At 37.7% G+C, this 20111-nt stretch overlaps 1 protein-coding gene across 10 annotated transcripts in view; it reads right to left on the bottom strand.

The window, feature by feature from the left end:
* mam (neurogenic protein mastermind) overlaps positions 1 to 20111 on the bottom strand; it is a 246051-nt gene that overhangs the window by 7330 nt on the left and 218610 nt on the right. For all 10 annotated transcript variants that reach the window (XM_069132111.1, XM_069132112.1, XM_069132113.1 and 7 more), the window contains 4 exons: positions 9263 to 9601; positions 3926 to 4103; positions 1248 to 1553; positions 297 to 551 (listed from right to left, as the gene is read on the bottom strand). In XM_069132111.1, coding sequence (XP_068988212.1) covers positions 297 to 551; positions 1248 to 1553; positions 3926 to 4103; positions 9263 to 9601 — 1078 coding nt within the window. The remainder of the gene's footprint in view (positions 1 to 296; positions 552 to 1247; positions 1554 to 3925; positions 4104 to 9262; positions 9602 to 20111) is intronic.

Here is a 20111-nt window from a genome sequence, read left to right as displayed (position 1 = left end):
TTTGGTGGCAAACAAATCATTACATGACTATTATTTATTATTATTCTATTTAATATATCATACGAAACTGTAATCTTTCACGGTAAACACGCGTAATCGAAAGAAATCCATTTGAATAAATCATAAGTTTCATTGAATCAATCATAAAATTATCAGGTAACGAAAATTGATCAGGATCCACCATTTATCGGACGATTAATCATGTCGAAATCATTTTTCTTGTTTAACGCAAGATCTCGTTCGATCAATATTCTCCGCGGTTTGGAATCAGGGAATGGTCATCGTCCAAGACTCACCGGTTCCGGTAGTGCTGACAGAGTTGACTGATGAGGACTGCGACATTTGCATCTGCAGTGACATTTGATTATTACTCTGCTGCATGGCTAATGTTTGCTGCTGGTGTTGCTGCGACAGTAACTGCTGCATCTGAGTGCTATTGGCCATACCGGAGCCAGCGATACCTCCACTCTGTGAGCGGATCAACTGTTGATGCTGTTGCATCTGTGCGGCGTTCATCTGCATTCCGCCTGTGCCACCCATACCGAATCCACCTGGAAAATGAGGATAAGTGAAACGGTTTAACACGATTTACATTTCGTTGTGATAACTGGTATTTACTGTCTACAGAAACGCAATGATTTAATTCATCATTTATCACATATAAAGATGTAGCCTTAATGGTTTGACTCTTCGTGTTGCAACATGGAGTGGATCATGAACTAACGTGACAAATGTACGTTACTGCAATCATACAGCTTAATTTTTCATTGTAAAATATAGAACTACGAATATAAGAATTGTACAAAATATCTTTCTGTTACAATGGATTAATTGGTAGACACTAATACAAGACCAAATCTATTATTATCTTGCTATTTGCATTACGAGTAAAAGAATAATTTCCAATTTCCAAATTCCACATTCCTGTCTCTAGGAAATATAGGATTATAAAATCCCATGAAATGTAACTCGCATTCTACTACTCAATATTATAATATAAGATTTAATTAGAGACGTATATAACATCAATTCTTAATATTCGTAATATCTCTTAATATTCCATTTTCTGCGAAGAAATTAATTCTCAAAACCGAAGATAATTTTCAGAGTTATAGTTGTAACCGGTTAACCGAACAGAAAAGTTATTTGTTAATTCGATATCGTTCGAAACGGCGATTACTCGTACGAATCGCCTACTGCGCGCAGGATTACAAGCATGATAATGGATGTCCCAGGGAGACGCTTACCTTGGTGACCTTGTTGGTTAAATTGCGATCGCAAAGCCTGCGCCTGAAAGCCTTGTTGCTGCATGAGAACGTGTCGCCACTCCTGCTGGGCGCCGCGGCCCGCGATACTATTTCCAAGGCCATCAGGCGGACCCACGCTAACGTTAGGCGGCCGTTGATTGTTAGTCCTAGGATATCCAAGACGCTGATGCATCTGATGCATTCCGCCTATGGCGGCCATACCGCCACCGCCCATGTACATGTTGCCACCGGCAGCGTGCAACGCCTGCTGCTGCTGCTGCGCAATTTGCGGCCTCATCATCGGACCTACGACAAAACAAGGACAAACGGATAGGTGATTGCTAGTGAATATTGCCATTTTTCAGGGTTTTTATGTAAAAGATTGTATAAAAATACGGCTAAGAATATATTAAGGATCCTTCTTTAAGGTTTAGATGCATTTTCTTTCATGTTGATAGGGAAGATGAAATTTCAGACATTAAGAATTTATTCTATTAGTAAATCGCTCTCAAAGAAATTATATATGGCTTTCATTTACCTTTTTCTTTATAATGGTACATATCATGTCTCTTAAAATAATTTAAACCTTGCCATTGAGAATTATGCCATTGTTGCTTAGTTGTAAATTTATTATTGAATAAATATATGTAGATTGAGTCTGACAGTTTTTTAAAATTGACAACAAGGCAGACAAACATAAAGAAACTCTACTAGTAGAAAGAAGGATATTTTTAAAGCGTCATCTTTCAAAACTTCCAGCACATTTGCCACCAATGATGTATTTTATATACAATTAAGTCGTAGAAAATCTTCGTCGTATCAAACAGGAAATTTCTTATCAAACCAGAAGAAGGATTTTCTTGTTACAAATTATATACGAAAATATCTTAGGTAAGATTTACGACGACCGAAACAGACGATTGAATCGCAGAGGATGGTGATCGATCGCGGGGAAACGTTTCTTCATTCTGGCTAGCCAGATACGTAAAGAAGATACGTATTACGAAGGAAACGTAGAACCTTAATGCTCTGTGGATTTTCGTTTGGATAGAATCTTATGAAAGTAGCTCCGAGCAGATCGATAGAGGAGCCTCGTACGAGCTACGATGTATAAGAATATTTACGATCCCCTTTCCACCACCAATCCACCCTCTCCTGCTCCTACACCTACATCTCGTTCTCGTTCGTTCTTTCTAGCCTCGAGCGGATCCAGCAAGAGATCGGGCTCATTTCCCTCGAATACTTATTTAACCGATCGCAATGGTTAAAAAGTGTATAAACATTATTCAAATGAATGCTTCGCGTCCGGTCAAATATTTTTTCTCGATTATTCACAGTTTACTCTTTACGTCTTTACGTCTGCTCACTTCGATTTACGTAGCTCTATGTAATCGAAATAGTCCAATAATCAAGACCGCTCCCCAAAAAATATTTCCGAGAGAAATACATCTATTACGCTTTATTTAACTTTTAGTACAAAAACTGTGCACAGTCTTGTCAAACGAGACAAGGTAACCCTTGTCTGAATTATGGTTGGATTATTTGAGAAACTTAATGGAAGAAGTAGTATAAGTGTATTGACATAATATCCATATAGAGAACATACAAATCTTCTCGAGTACGTATAGTGATGTGTTTTAATGTTTAGAAGTATACAAACAAGTTTAGCTACAGTTCCGTTGAATTACAAATTTTATCACATATATTCTTCTTCTTCTGAACTTCTCATTTATGTCTCGAATTTTAAATATTGTTTTGTAAGGATAGCGGACAAGAGTGAACGAAATGGAGAAATGCAACTTTAACTACGTTTCGAAGAAAAATCCGATGGTCGTAATCTTTTTCTCGAGTATAGTTCTTTTATCTATGTTTTCAGAATCTCGTGATTCTACAATTTTTATTACACGGTATAGTTTGTATATTTCTGTAGTTCCCATAATTCTGTAATTTTTGTTATTCCGTAGTGTTCGTAAATAATGTAGCAGAGATAATAAATCACGAAGATTCGAGAACAGAAGAACGGGGAAATCAAAACTGTCGTACAGTGGTTGAACGCGTCGTTTCGACGAAAGACGGAGGAATCGATAGCAGCACCCAGCTTCTCATTACCCTAAGTGCCTTCCAACTCCGGCCAGTGCATATGAAAGTGACGTAACCGTCGCCACTGTCAGCGTAAAAAGCGAAACAGAGGATTGGATCGTGCCGACGTGGTTGATTTCCACTTTTACAAACGTATACACATTTGCTCCCTCGTTTTCGTACACGAGTATACAAGATCGACGTGCTTGAAAATGTATGTGTTACTTTTTCTTTCATCTTTTCCCCCGTTTCTTTCTTTAAAGTGTACTCGTATTTAGAATTAAATCCCTGGTCCAACAAATAACTAAATTATATACCAAATAATATAAAAATAAGCAAAATTAGACAGCAACACATTTTAACTGTAGAACATTGAAAGATTAGGACACGACTTATATTAAATTTATATTTTTCATTTCATTAATTACATAATTGAACTATGCATAGTGGAGAAGTATACAATTATCCTTAATAATTAATTTAATCGGTATACACGAAACATAGAAACAACACTGACATACATATATGTATGAAGGAATTCTAATTAGCCAAACGAAGAGTCGTACATTCATTAGTTGTGAACAGTACGATGTACTCACCTGAAGGTGGCATAGGTTGTTGTGTAACCCTACGCATAGGCCCGGTATTGGGAAACCTAGGCTGCTGACCCATGCCAATACTAGCGTGCATCATTTGGGCCTGAGCCGCCGCTTTGTATTCGGGAGGCGGTGGTCTCACGCCACCCATTCCTCCGGCCATGTGCTGTTGTTGCATCACCTGAAAGAACAAGTAAATAATGGATTTCAATTACATGAAATTACGTGCCTCGGATACTTTGACTTCGCGATTCGAAGCCCAGTGCGTGTAACACTACTGTTGTATTAGGTTGTCCGAAAAGTTTCTTTCGTTTCGTAAGCTGATAATAGACGAACGAGAATTTCTGTTTTATATTATTTTATTGAATTAGGTATGATCCATTTCGTTATATTTCTATTATTACGTTCGTGCATAATTCAATAAACAAACATAAAACAAAAAACATTGTGCGTTTATTATTTCCTTATAAAACGAAGGAAACATTTCGGACAACTATACTATTGAACTACTAATAGTATGCTACTATTTGTGTATAACTAAATCTGTATATAAAAGATTATTTATTAATTATGTGGAAAACTATAAGCAATATAATCAAATTCGCGCGAAGACTTCGTAAAATTAACAGACATTCACAAACGTCGAAAATTCTACTCAAATACCACTCTTGCCCAATAGAAAAATATTGTAATATATCTTTTCATTCGAACTCGAAGTTCTGCAGAAACACCTGCTATCTGCTGCGGTAACGTCATAAATGCGCGATACTAAAACGGAATCGCGGATGAAGAACACGATATAAGGTTCGATTGATGAGTCTTGAACAGCGATACGGTACGAGTTAGAAAGCCGACCGACGGATTCCACGGGGAATAATTGCAACTCAGCTCACGGCACGCATCGATGACTCGTTAGGAGTCGCATTGTCGTCGAACTGGCGAGCACGGAAGTTCCGAGCATCGGTGTCGTTGCACAAGACCCCTTGGATTGCATTTCCACTTCCTGGTGTTACGCGGCCGTCGACGAAAGTCCGCGTATACGATGACGACAATGAAGACGGAAAGGCAACCAGAGACAGTAGCCACACGTTTTCCTCATTACCAAACGAGATACGCATTCACCATGTTTCTCCACAATTTTCTCTGCGTCTTTCTTCCTAAATCTTCTGCGCTTTCCTACACCCTTCTGTATTTTTTCTGACACACAGTGAGTTACACAATTGTTTCTACTACTTTAATACTACTTTTAATAGTAAGGTAAACTATCTAAAATATTTAGCATATTTTTTTGTTTGCCATCTGTGAATTTTTATTTTTTGGTAATATTCATATCGATATAATATTATGGAACGAAATTTTTATTTTCTCAATTTCACAAGATATCTGTACACTAAATGTAAGACTTGGAATCAATCATGAGCTTATATTAAGAGAATCTTTTATTTAACTGCGATTAAACTTCTTAACTTGCCCTGTTTTGCTACATTTTTCAGAACATGCAAATAAGTTTTGAATAACATAGTTATCACGTGATTGGTGCAATGTTCCAAACTTTCTATCTACGTATAAAAATTTGAACGTGTAAAATCGGAGACTCTCGCCAGCAAACATAAGTATTTTTTCCGTTGTTGAACGTGCAACAACCAACGATTAAGCGAGCACCGCCCTTTTGCTCTCACAACGAGCTTCTGGTGAACGGAGGAAGCACTCTTAAAATCAGCATGTAGCAATTTCACGCGCGTTCTTCCACTGATTCGTACTTGAGAAGAAGGAAATGAATGGTTCTCTACGGATTAACTCTTGACTGGATCACTTAAAATTGTTAGTTTTACAATTTGCTTTAATATTTGTAATTTTGGCGATCTAAGTAATTTTGATATAAAGGAGACTATTCAGGAAAATGAGAAAAAAACATAGTTTAAAAATAGAGAGAATAATTATAATAATACAATTTAAAATCGATACAATATCTAAATTAATCCTAATTCCTAAAAAAAGGGAAGAAAGATATTCGTCGATACCATATCATGCCAATCGATATAACCGATTATCAATCGTTAAAAAATCTGATTTAAGAGAACCGCATATTACAGATCGATCATTTCGCCGAAGAAGCAACAAATCTTCGTTATTCTTCGAAAATCGAGGAAACTTCGCCAACGTTCTCACGGCAATTGGGGACGCGATTGCACTTCACGGTAGCTCAATTACATAGAAAGTGACCCAGAGCTCGACCCATGCAATCTTGAAAAATCTTCCTTCATTTTGTAACACGATTCCAAGCGATTCTACCTAACATCAAGAACAAGCAATTATCAAACGATCTGGTGTTTAACTCTTCAACCTGTACAGCCTGCGTTTGTTTTATTCCATTATAACGAACGTACGAAAAACAAAAAGGGAAAAAGGAAGAAAACGTGATCGAAGGAAATATCGAGAAAGAAGAAAAGAAAGATGCGCACTGATGAAGAATGACTAACCAATTGCGTGAGACCTACAATTAGTAATTGGAGCACGATCAGAGAGTTGCCTTCGATACTCTAACATCGTTAAAGTAATGCTTGGTATTACAACTGAGTCATTCGTTAATAAATCGTGCGGCGTGTCCGCGAGCGGGAACGTGACCGCGCCGCAGAGAACCCGTTACGATTTATAAATCGTTAATAATTTTACTCTGCTCATCGAACAGCTTTCGATTTTCTTCCAGTATGTTTTTCTTGAGAGCATGTTGATAAATTATCGTGATACGTTATTTCTTGATATTTACATTCTTCTATTCGCGATAGGTTGGAATAAACAGAATTATTAATTATACTTTGACAGATAAATCACACATCAGATATGTTTTTTAAACATTTGATACGTTAATTGCCACGCGAATTTTTATATATTTTGTTCTGAGAACCGCAATAGATTGAGATATACTACACCATGATATTTAATCTTTGCAAAGTATTATGTTGTATTTGGACACTTTCTTTCGACAATGTTATTTAAATCTTTGTCGAAATTTATCTTATTTTGATCGTTCTAACAGGCCTAGTAAAACGTGGCTCATCGATGACCACGATAATAGTCGACATATTAGGCACACATTTTACGAACGTTCCTGTTGAAGGAATATCGTATAACGTTCGTGTTATAGAATTAGATCGACAGGTGATGGGGCGAATTTATGCAAATGTGATTTCGATGACTCGACGTGTAATTTGATATTCAATGTTTTAGCAATTTTTCAATAGCCGAGCGAAGGAGCAAGTGTTCGAGGGGATAATTCGTGGAAGAAGACGATTCAGTGACAGTAATTGAGCTCGTGGACACAGTTTCTTCCGATGCAAATTGGAAATGCATAAAAGATGAAGAACACGGTGCCGGACAAGATGTAAATGACTGCATGCAAATGTTGTCTGATTGCAAAGTTGCCGGCGTTACATTATACCTCGAGTAACTAGAACAACAGGCTCGATACAGACGCACGTCTTTCGTTTCGTCTTTTTCTGTTTTCCTTTTCCTCTTTTGTTCGCGTCGGCACAAAGAACAATATGGACCGATAAACTCTACAAGTTCTAAATGGCTATAATGCGACGTAATTCGTAAAGATGTAAAACTAACGCGTTTACCTGCAATTTAAAACTCTAATGAGCTGAATACACACGCCGATATGTATAAGTGCTGTTTATGGAATGAAAAGCAGAGGAGAACAAATTTGCACACGTAACGTCGTAATATCTTCACGACGGTCACTTTTTCATGTATATCGCTTATTAGCAATTCACCGTGTTTATTGTCGTCACAGTGTTTGTTAGTGCGTGTTTTCTTTTTATTATTTGCTATGCGACAGAGAGAAGTACTTAAACTGGATAATATAATTTTATTAAGATTCAAACACTGGATATAACAACTTCATTTTTCTGATTCTTTACATTAACTTTTATCCTCATAATTGACAATTAAAACTGTAGATAACGATACAATATGAAACATACGAAACAACAAATTCAAGTTCATCCTAGAATATTTTCTGAAGTCGTAAATATCGCCGTGTCTGATTCATAAGAAGTCTAACATCGAAGGCAACCATATTGGAGTAACAACAAAGTAATTACGGACTTTTATTAAAAGAATTATCATTCATACACTATTCTCTTTATTTAAATTAATTTCCATTTGTCAGACAATATTTTTTATGCTGTTAGATTGTTTATAACGTAAGTTTAACGTTAAAGTTCATTATATGTGAGCTATTAAATTAATAATAATAATAATTAATAATTAAATAAAAAAAACTGAAATTTCGTATATTCACAAAATAAATCGTAACACGAAGTCACAGTCAATTGCATACGAATAATAGCACATAGTAAAATAAACTTTTAATTTAGCAATGAAAATACATAAATAACAGGAACAAAAAATGGTGAATAACAAACCGCAATAATTTCACTCGATCGAGCTCCTTCGAGCATGGCAAACCGCATTCGTAAACATCATAAAAAAGGCAAGATCTTGTTTAGTCGCGATAACACCAGACATTACGTTCTCTCCAGGAAGTGCACGCGAACTCAGATTTCCCGGTTACAGAAAAAGTTTCCATTCATTGTTCCGCGGCTTCCAAGACGTTTGTCCTATTTGCGTCGTTTCTTTCAGCGCGATGGAACCAAGAAGTTGCAAAGGAGCCGCGATACCTGTTGCTCACCATCGCCGGATACCAACTTAATGTTTCGAATAACGCGCGTCGCGACGATTCCAGGAATTCTCAATTTCTTTCTTTTTATTCTATTCGCAGAACTTAAAAAAATTTCACTTCTCTCAAGATTCTTAACATTTTTAAATGGAAATGTTTTGTAAAGCCTACTTCCCCTCGCTATTATAGCCATCGCAATCTCTACTATCACTTTATCCGTTGAATTAATTATTACAAAACCTAATTCTCCGGCGAACCCCTCTGTTATCTCCCCGATCAAAATTTAATAACTAATTACAATCTCGCAAATTTTCCTTCGCATAATCACGATTATTTACAATCGCGATGAGAGTGTAAAATACCGCGACGTTCCTCGCAACCTCCATCCAACTTTATTCCAAGAACAACACCCTTATTCCTTTATCGAAATTAAAATTCCCCCGATCAACCGCAGATTAAACCAAACCCATCACGAATCAAGTTTCCTCACCCCTTCACTCGCGAAACACCATTTCTATTACCATAGATAAACATCGCTCGCGGTACCATTAGGTAATTAAACCATAAACCAGTCCCCTGGCTCACACCCTCCAGGCTAGAGCACACGACAAGACATTCTAGAAAACTTTCGATCGATTATGGAATAAGACACATACCTGCTGAGCGCGCATTAGCTGCTGCTGCTGAAGAATCTTCGCATGTTGATGTTGATCCACTTGATTCGGCGGCACTTGCTGGGGATGGTTACGTGCAGCTGCAGCGCCAGCGGGTTGGGAAACGCCACCCGCGGCTGCAGCCGCAGCTCTCTGTCTCAGACTTTGCTGCGTGAAGTTGATCGTTTGAGACTGAGAAACCGAACAATACGTGTCCGTTTGCCCGGCTGGTCCTGACTGACTTTGGTTCTGTTGCTGGTTGAAGTACATGCCCTGTTGCGCCGCCACTGATACGCCTGGCTTCAGGTCGCCTGTTAGCTGCATGTGCTGACCCGCAGACACCTAGAAACAAAAGATTCGATAATTAGTAATGTTCTGATTTGATTGGAAGATGCTGATTGATATTAAATAGTAAAGTATTTCGTCTTTCAACTTAAGTATGTAAGAATATTCCCTTTTGTGAAAATTTGGTAATTGGTAATATATGTATATTCTGATGTTTAATTAAACGGTACTGGTATATAAATGAAATAGCAAATTATTTCATCCGTCAGCTTGGATATGTGCAAATACTATTTTAGAAAGATTTCATAATCAGTCACATTCTAGTTTGACCAAAAATATTGGTATCAATTAAGTATCAAAATTTTGGAGATTATTCACTTGGGTCTATGCAAATAGACATTTATAATGTTACGAAGTTTAAGAAGAAACATTATGTCTTAAGTAATAAAACAATCCGAATCGTAAATATAGAAAATATTTAAATTTCCCTCTCGGTGCAACAGATTCGCTGTTTCAAATAAAAAATCGTACAATTCTGATAAAGTTATTTACCATACTGTTACGTCGCGTGAAATGGTCCGTGCGACGTCCTTCAGTGTCTGACCGTCAAGGCCCAAGCCCCATTCGACAGACTCTCAATAAACCTAAGGCTCCAGCATAAACCGAATCTTATTAGCTTGCAGGAACCTTTAATCCTGCAAGTATTTTCGCTTTATAACTGGTATTTAAAACAGTCCTTAGGTTTATTGCACGTCCTCACAAATTACGGAGAAAGCGGATGGGTGTCTAACGGAAAAGCCAGTTTTTCCCATGCACAAGTTCACCCCCGAGCCACGTCGGTAGGAAGCTTCCTCCTCCAATCTTCACTTATTAATATTGGCTGTAACCAATGGGCATCGCGGATCGTTGCCCTCACTGTCCTGACGAAAAGTGTGAACAACGAATCCACGTCCTTACTTCAAAAGACACACCCACTCCGAGCTTTCTTCCGTAATCACATAAGAACGAACTTATTCTTCACCGTTAGAATAGTCAACATGTCATTACAGGGTCACTATCCTTAAATCAATCACTTACTTAACTTATACATACGCCTCAGTGTAACTCTATAAGTGTTGGAAATATAAAGTTTATAACCCTGTTAATCGCAGCGTTATACTACCTTAACCACCCCTATTATCTCAACGGAAATCAGGGGATCGATCTTGTCGCGGCGTCGATTATTATAATCATAACGGGAATTTACGACTCCCGTTGACATGTTTCCACGCGATTTCGTCTCCTCGCGATTGGTCGAAAATGCACATACCGTTATGAATTCTGAAATTCTACATTTTTCCAACATACTGCGTTACCAAATTTATTGCCACTAATTTGTCTCCTAACTCTACTGTAATACTCGCTTACGAAATATACCCTAATTCTATCGAAGTATCCCAATCGCTTTTTAATCCTTTTACCACGAAAAAACGGCTACAAAGGGTTCCACAAAGGCGAATTTTATTGCATTTCGATTGTTCCCGGACGGTAGTGATCGCGTACGAGCTCGGTATGATTTGGCACTAAAGGTATGATCCACGGTCGAACGTAGATCAGATCGACCGGTGCTTTTCATCCAGAGCTACAGAGGCGAACAACGGATCGCCACAGGCGGGCTGGAATTTGGTTTCTAGCAAAAAAGCGGTGGACAAGTGGCGACTATTGTCCTGTCGTCGCTCGTTGCCCGGTCAATGATACAAAATGGCTACCGTTCTTCAATATCTCATCCACCGGCTGGCGAAGAGAAAAAGGACGGAGAGGGAAGTAGAAGGCACGAGCGTAGTCCCTTGTATGGCTTCGATGACTCTTGACCCCGACAATCGAGTCGTGGTAATCTAGTCCGACTTTAAGCCTCCCTTAATTTTTTGTTTTGTACGATCCAATGGACATCGTGTGCTTAATTGTAATAATCGAACGAAACTATCGTTTTGGGAAATTATTTAATTATTTAAATTATTTAATACTTCTATAACTCGAAGGATAAGTCTCGACCAACATTTTTGCATATTGATTTTGGCATTTGTTTCCATGTTTAACAGTAATCTTCCTGCCTCCACGTGTTTCTTAACAACTTATATTTGAGGTTTAAATGTTTGCCAACTGGACTCGACATTTTATTTCGTTCGATTCTTCTTTTCGATAATTCAAAGAAAGGACGTATGAAAATAAAATGAAAATTACAAATCGACACAGTACAACCTAATCTCAAACATGAAAGCAACGTGTATGTACCGATAAATAATTCTTGTTCTATGGTATGTGTATCTGCGTGCATTATACACTGTATCCTACATTATTCCAATTTACGAAGATGAACGAATCGAAATTAGAATCAGATTATCAAACGACCATCATATCCTACGAATTAAATTCGTTCTTTGCGAATTTCTAACGCGGAGCATCGCATAATGAGAACACACAGCGTTCCTCTTTGGCCTCGGGCCACTTATTGGCTGTCTCCACCAATCCTTTGTTCGTACGCACCATATGGAAATTGCCCCGATCCGGTACCTCGTCAGTACTTTATTACAGCGAACGACTTATGACCGACGTACCTAAGTGTCACAAGGTCTTGGGCGCGTGCACCGGCCACGCATAATCGAGCCAAGCCTCAATCGTCTTCTATATATATTAAATTTTCAATTCTACGAGCTTCTAAATATATCTTATACGATGGAATATCGGAACACGCCTTCTTCAACGCCTTCGTATCACTCTTTTCTTCTTCTCTTTTCTTCTCTTGCTTATACGCAATCCACGCACATGATCAATTATTGCAAAAGTACAAAAAGGTTTCCATTTTAATTTTTCTAGTAAATCTTGCATCTCGCTCTAAAATGATTGGATATATCAACATGCAATCAGTTTCAATATTGGATCGTTCGCGATTGTTGAAAGTGGAATCACCTATGAGAGATAAGATGCGTTTCCTTGGTCCCGTCGGTATCTTAAAAACCATAATTATTGTATGGAACAAACAAAAGAACATAGTCTTCGATACTGATACACAATTATCTCTTATGATTGCTATATAATGAACAGACGATTTTTAGAAGTTGTGATAACATAGTAATTTACGATGAATACGCTGACTATATCGACTTATTCGCAATTATTATTATTACATACATCTTGTTCTTGAAAAGAACGTTTGTTAAATATTCCTTAGGCTTCCGAAGTAGAACATTTCACTTCGGTTTCAAAATTTCGAGTTAGTTTTAAATTAAATAAGTACGGCTTCTTAGCGTAATTTCATTCTAGGAAAATCAACGCTTAAAACCCGTGACATTAGAAACAGCAAAAGCTCTTTGAAAATCCTTCTAAACACACGCGGCGAGTACCGCGTATTTTAGTAATTCAGTCTGCAGAGGGTAAAATATTTGAATATCAAAAGGTGGTCGATTATTCTAGAGAATTTCTGCATGGTCACGCGTCCATTTCACCGAGACAGCGACGCGCCCTTTTGCGCGGACCATGCCGCGAATAATCTTCATTACGGTAATTAGAGACTCGACGGTTGCGGACCTCCTGTTTCGACGCCACTCGTTCTACTGCTGGTAACTACCATTATGTCAGGTGCTGTGAAAAGTAAATAATTCTCTCCCGTGGAGTCTGTCTGACTGAGCGTAGTTGCTTTGCTCTTTTATGTTGTATCAGGCAATTTTTGTCATTAAAACCCTTAGCAGGTCTGAAGAAAAAGTTAAAAGATTTGTAGAGGATTGGTAGAGGATCGGTAGTTAGACTAACGAGAACTTGCTGTTGCAACCCGTTCAATATATTTAAATTAAATAAATAAATATAAATATAAATAATGTCGTTGAGACGCTCGTACAAACGTATTCGCTAAGACAATTCTAATAATCGCTGATTAGATTGCTGGTAGATACAGATCGGGGAGAGCCGGAAAATTCAAATTCGACTTTGTTCGACGGGTGCACGCAGCGGCGACATAGTTTTGTCCGGAGTTTATTTATCATTGCATTACGTGTATCCTAACGATCTTGATACTCCGAGACAAAATAACAACATGATTTGAACTGTCCTCTAACTCATGTGCCGCTACAGATTCAAGGTTTAAGCTTATCCGGAGGATTACTTTTGGATTCATTCCTAGAATCTAGAAAGAAATTTCTTACTAAATATTATAACCAGCCCTATCTTGAATATTTTATATATTCTTGCACAATATGTAGAATCTGTGCGTTTCTGCATCCTTTTTCTCACAAATTTATAAACATTCGCAGTACTCATAAGTCTGACCTAATTGCTTTCCATTCCCCCATCGCCAACCAATCTCCTTGCAACAATTATTAATCCAAATTTCTCTTTTCAACCTCCGTAATCCTTAATTCCTATCGCATAACGGCAAGAAAAAGCCAGTAGTACAAGGGTAAATTGCAGGAGACCATCACGTAATCCGCATCGTCTCACGAAAACGAGCAACCGTGTAAGATGGGAGGGGGCGGAAACACCGTAGGCTTTTAGTTATGAGGCTGTAGGAGAAAGCTCGTACCCTGGTCGGGTCGCGCATAATTAGCCTAAATCACGACGGGATGTCCCGGTGGGAGCTGCTGGCCGCGACATCTGCATAGCACGTGTTTTGTTATCCGCTGCTTACAGAGAAGGAGTTTTGGTGAAACTGCTGGAGCTTCCGCGGACAAGGACGAGCTCTGAACCGACCATTCAGACGGGAATACTAATATGGAGAATGGGTCTGGGACAAGAGACGCCTTCTACGGGCCATAGGACACTTTAACGCTGCTTTGGCCTAATCGAGATTCAGACACGGTTGATGGTCGTTTCGTTCCACTGGTTATTGTTGTTTGTGTGAGAATAAAGGCTTAAACGCGTTCACAGCGAGTCGTGAACGCTAGTCAAACTGCGTGGATTAGTTCCTTTGCAGAGTTGCACCGTCAACATTTAACCAAAATGGGGCAAACCTTGTGATTCGCGTGTCCTGGATATTGTATATCACGTCAATCTTAACTGGTTTCAGCGAATAGTAAATTGATATCGTGATTCTTGGCGAACGAATTTTCTTATACGAAAAGGAGAATCCTGTGCATTTTTGCATTATTAAATTTTACAGAATAAAATTACTAGGATTGATGGATCTTGTAACATAATAGATGTTTGAATGTTCAGTGTGAATTGTCGAATTTTTATTCTAATATCTATTATGGTAAATCCATATCTTTCGTGGTAAAATGTGTATGGTAATTGATTTCTAGATGTGATCTCTCTATGTACTTATAGCTCACATTTTTTACAGAAAATTTTCAAAATGTTTCATTTTAAGCATTTCAAAATTCCTTCGGATCTTCTAGTATTATATGTACCATTACGCGCCACATTTTATTTCATCCATAGTTTATTGTGCATAACATTTTTCGAAAACTTCTTGTTTTATCGAAGAATAAAAGACTTCAAAGTTTTTTGTCATAGAGAATAAACCATTACTGCCAGCAACACATTAACGTTCTCAGTTTTGACATAAAAATAGCCTCCTTTTTTCACGAACGTGTCATAAAGTTTCCAATGGAAATCCTCACGTGTGGGATTCTGTACCATCGGATGAAATACAGTGTTCGATGCACTCACCAGTGGAAGTAAATCGAGAGAGATCGAAAGAGAGTTTAATGGTGTTGAAACAGGTTGATGAATGTAGCGTGAAATTGATGAGATGAAGTAGTGATGAGGAAGGTTTGATTTAGAATGCTTGATTGGTGGGGATATTTAGTTGCTGACAAAATAATTAGTTTGAATAATTGGGGGAGAGAGATAATTGAAAGATTGATCTGAATTAGGTCTATAGAAAGGAAGTGTTTATTTTCTTAACTCTCTGTGGTACGTTTAATGAAACAAAAAGAAAAACAGTTTACTAAAAAAAAAAAAAAAAGAAACCTACAAAAAGCCAAAATTTCATAGAAAAAATCTTTAAATGAATGTAAATTTAATTTATCATTTTCTTCGCTTATCTTGTTTATAAAAAAAAGTGCATTTGTACTACTTCCTCGTTAACAATAAATTCCACAAATAATAAATCATACTACTTTTCTGCAAGTATCGTAACGATAAAAATTAACTTCCAACTTAATATATCCCTATAAAAAACCCCCAAAACTCAAAAAGAAGGAAAATCAACACATTCTTCGTTCCAACCCTACAATCAGAATCCTATCAACCCTTTTTCTCTTCCATTCTCTCCCATTTTTCTCAACCTTCTCTAAAAATTCCTCGCGTGCTCCCATTTTCTCCATCATAATATTCCTCGATCGAGCATTATCCTTTTCTTTTTTTTCACGTACGTGGGTGAAACGCGGACAGTATACGGGAGCGAGAATATTCACGCGCGAACGAGCATGTAGAGAGCACGAACAAAAAGAGGGAACACTTTCCGAGATTTTCGCGGATCGAGTATATTTCCAGGGTATTTCCAATCGCGAACGCTGTGCAATCGAGCATCGTTAATGACGAACGGCAGCCATTAACGATCGACGCGTATTCCTCGAACGATTCTGCACTTCGTACATACCTTCACGTGAACACAGAGGCTTATCGATCGATGACTCGTGTCCGGGCGCAGCCATAAGCGCGGTTGCACGCGTTGCACCCGTGATACGCGTGTGTTTCGCATAATCGCCATCTTTGCTATTATGTGGCTTGTGTGCAGGAGGGTCAATTGGCGAACACGAGGCAGACAGGTTGACAAACTTGTTACGGATGATATTTGGCCGCAGGTATTGCAGGTATTCGAAATTAGAGGCTGCCTTGACTATTAGTTATTAATTACACGAACGGTTAGCGCCGTCTCGTGTAATTAATAATATCCATTCGAGCCGGTGATTGCGACTGACTAAGCGCCACGTTATCGATCTCAGGAATATTCTACACCTGTGCTGGTGTCTCGTCTCGTGTTGTAACCAGAAGCAAAATAGATGAATTTTAGATGAGTTGCTTAGTAACTTATATAACGTTGCGTTTTCTTTTCTCTCTTTTATTACGGCAATTTTGATCAGTCAACCGATCTTAGATTACTAGAAATCGTCGGTGTAAATTAAATTTCAATTTAGCGGGAACGATTACTTGAAGATGATTCGATATTTATCTGTTTCTAGTCGGTTAATCTGATGTCGACTGTAAGTAATCGTGTTAAGTTAAATACTGTAAAATCATAGATGACGAGCAATTGAGACAATAAATGCATCGCTCTATTCATTCAGTACGTTAGTCATCTCGAACGGTAAAAATATCAGACCTTCGTTCTTTCAGCTTTATAGTAGTTTGTAACGAAACGCGTGCATAAGCTTTTACGACGTAAATATGAATTTTCTACGAGAATTATTTCCAAGCATACAATATAGAAAAGCAGAACCTAATTGTATCAACAAGAAACGCATTAATCAATTCAAATATAATTCCCTTAATGTCAATTATTCGAAACGATCCTATAAGATTGTAAATCTCAAGTTCTCCAAAGTCTACCAAACATCTGATAGGTATTAGTCGACGCTAGATAAGATCGTTGAGATAATCGATCGCTATTATTAATCGATGTCACGCTGGAATGCAAATTATAAGCGGAAGTAACACCGGTCGAAGCAGCTTTATCACGACTGGAAACGTCAAGTTACACGCTTGAATACGCTTATAAGTCCATCGTCGTCAACATGTTGCACAGCAACCTGACTCACGAGCAGAGATCTCGCGAGAATCGCGTCGCGACTAATATCACGATGCAGTAATCGCTAATCATAGCGCTCGTGATTTGCATGACGATCTACGAATATATTCTTGCTGAAGGATATACCGGGGGACGACAAATTAGTAGGTCTTTCAGCTTCTGATTTTCGATCGTAGTTGGGTTGTAATGGCGAGGAGAGGATGGAGATGTCGGTATGAAGTTGAAATGTAGATGTTGGTTTTGTAAAATCTACAGAGGTGAAGTTGATGGCACGGGAAGTGAAATTGAACGTGGAATTTCAGAAGTTGTTGAAAGTAGCTTCTACCATTCTAAGTCGTTCTATAAATAAGTCTTTCTGCTAGATGCTTTGTTAAATAGTTTGACTATATGTGAATATATTTACGGTTGTGTGTCTATGAGATTGGATTTTAAGAAATGAACTTTTAAAAATAAATAAAATTTCTCCCTGAGAAGAAGTACGATAGAGATAAAATGTAATCTCTGCTACTTTTTTAAACTGAAATTCTTTTAATTTTCTTTTAACTTTCAAATTATCTTGGCGTAATTTGACGGTCTCTTAAATAACATTTAATATAAAACCTGAGCAAACCTTAGATCGAATATCTTTCGATTGTTTTATTTTAAATAACCAAATATTTTCATACATGCAACAAACCTATCTATTTTCTGTTATCTTCGTTCAAAATGATACTCTAACATAAAACCTCGATATAATTCAACTTAACGAAGCTTTATGTCATCTATTAGCACAAAATCATAACATTCAGCAATTTCTCCTTCCAAACAAAATGTATAATAAGGAAGTTGATTTACAATCGATGAGATTTCCAAACAACCAAACAGTAAGACGATCTACAGGAAAACATGACGTTGTCGATCGTCACCGGAAACCAAACATCCCGCCGCGAGGAAACAGTCGGCGAACGTACAAAGCAGTTAGTTCATAGGAATCCGAGGCTGCTTAATGATCCACAAATAAGTATCGCTGCCTAATGATCCACAAAACCATAATGGAGTTATGTAGAGGGAGCGCAACATCGCGCGGCGGGAGAACGACTATCGAGATATTGAAATAAGTTGAAAACGAATAAAATCGTACGCACTTGTGCGTATCGGAACTCTGCCATTCTCGTCGCCACCAGTGAATGCTACGAACATGATTTTCTATTCTTTCATTTTTCATTTCTTTCTATTTCTTCATATGTTTTTCTACATCGAATTTTTTGCTAAGTTTATTATTAATTAGAAATTAATTTTACACATATCAATAATAATTCCACTTATCTTCTATTACTATTTCGCCTATCTTTTAGCATTAGATGACTGGTAGGATCGAGATAAGTTCTAAGTAGATTCTCAACGAAACCACCACAGAGCCACAAACACTTTTCTCCAAGTAAAAAATGCGGAGAGATGTACATTAATATTCCATAATACATTGCATATCGTACAAAGAAATATTTTACTTGCTGAAACATTTTTACACGCAGACGTCGCTCCGAGTCAGGTCGACCTTTAAATGGACATTTTCTGACGGAGGATCCAGTCTGTTTGCAACGAGAAATCCGGATTGTACTCGAGAGAAGTAATCCTCTGCTTACATCACTGGACGCACGTGTTGCGTTGCTCAAGGTAGAGGAAGAAAAGAAGATTCTGTACATAGGTGAATTGCACGAGTCTCTTCAGACGGTGACCTCCGTTTTCGTTTCCACGCTGTGCGATGTTGACCTCCACGATATACACATTCAGCATGGTAATTCGACTATCGTACAGCAAACAGTGGAGGATTCCATTGGTGGATATAGTAATGAAGAGCGAAATTGAGAATTTTACAAATTGAAGATTTGTACCTGGAGAATTTGAGAGATGCAATTCAAGGATAGATCGCGAGGCAAAAATAGATGTTGAATTTAAATGGAAATGTGGATACTGATTCAAAGATATGTAGTAGCGCAGATTGTGGGCGTAAATGATGAATGTTTCAGAATGTAAATTGCTGCTATCGTAGAATATTTGAGATTGACCGCATATTTGAAATATAGGCGGAAATTTTGACGACCTTTTCGTTCTGAGTGTGGGAAGGAAATATCAGAGTTCAGTTAGGTTACTATGTGTAGGTGCGACGTTCTCTTGTTACAAATCGCTGAGCAAATTTCGATCCTGCCGAAAGTTTATTAAAGGCTAAAAGATATTTACGTCATTTTAAATAACGCTCGCGAAAATGTCACTGCACACACAAGAAGAAAATCAATTATCCCACGTAATAAAACCTGAAATTGTAATCACGCAATCAACCGGTTTCAGATTGTTACATGTCCCGTGGAATTCCGGAATTGAAGAAAAATAATCAACTACCACATTTCTTAGCTTGTGGAACTTCTAAAAAGAAGACTAGTTAGATAAACGAAACTGTTATTGATATCTGTACAATTAGTTTCCAATTAATAGCAAACTTAGCAGAATATTCAGTGTTGCATCTAACAACGAAGGTTAGGCAACCCGAAAGTTATAAAAATTATGAAACTTTGCCTACAAATAAAATATCTCATACGTAATACAACCCGATCTTTCGTGCTATAATTCGATTTTAGGGGATGAAGTTATCGTCTGAAAAAATGCAGTATTTTTTTCGTGAAATATCTCAAGAACGAAGGAAAAAAATTTTCTATTTATATTAAAAATGAATGTAATTCCTTATGTTTAATATTAATCATGGGAATATTTCTAGTTCACTGTCAAACAACATCGATTCATGGACCAAATGCTGAGATATTACAATACACAGATCGATGGAGAGGGTTCTCGTGAAATTACCGAGGGTCG

This window comes from Bombus flavifrons, chromosome 2, assembly GCF_040668555.2.
Source record: "Bombus flavifrons isolate JBK064 chromosome 2, iyBomFlav1_principal, whole genome shotgun sequence".
In the NCBI taxonomy this organism is placed as follows: domain Eukaryota; kingdom Metazoa; phylum Arthropoda; class Insecta; order Hymenoptera; family Apidae; genus Bombus; species Bombus flavifrons.
The sequence above is the reverse complement of the archived record's forward strand: the minus strand, read 5'-3'. Positions and strand labels throughout refer to the sequence as shown.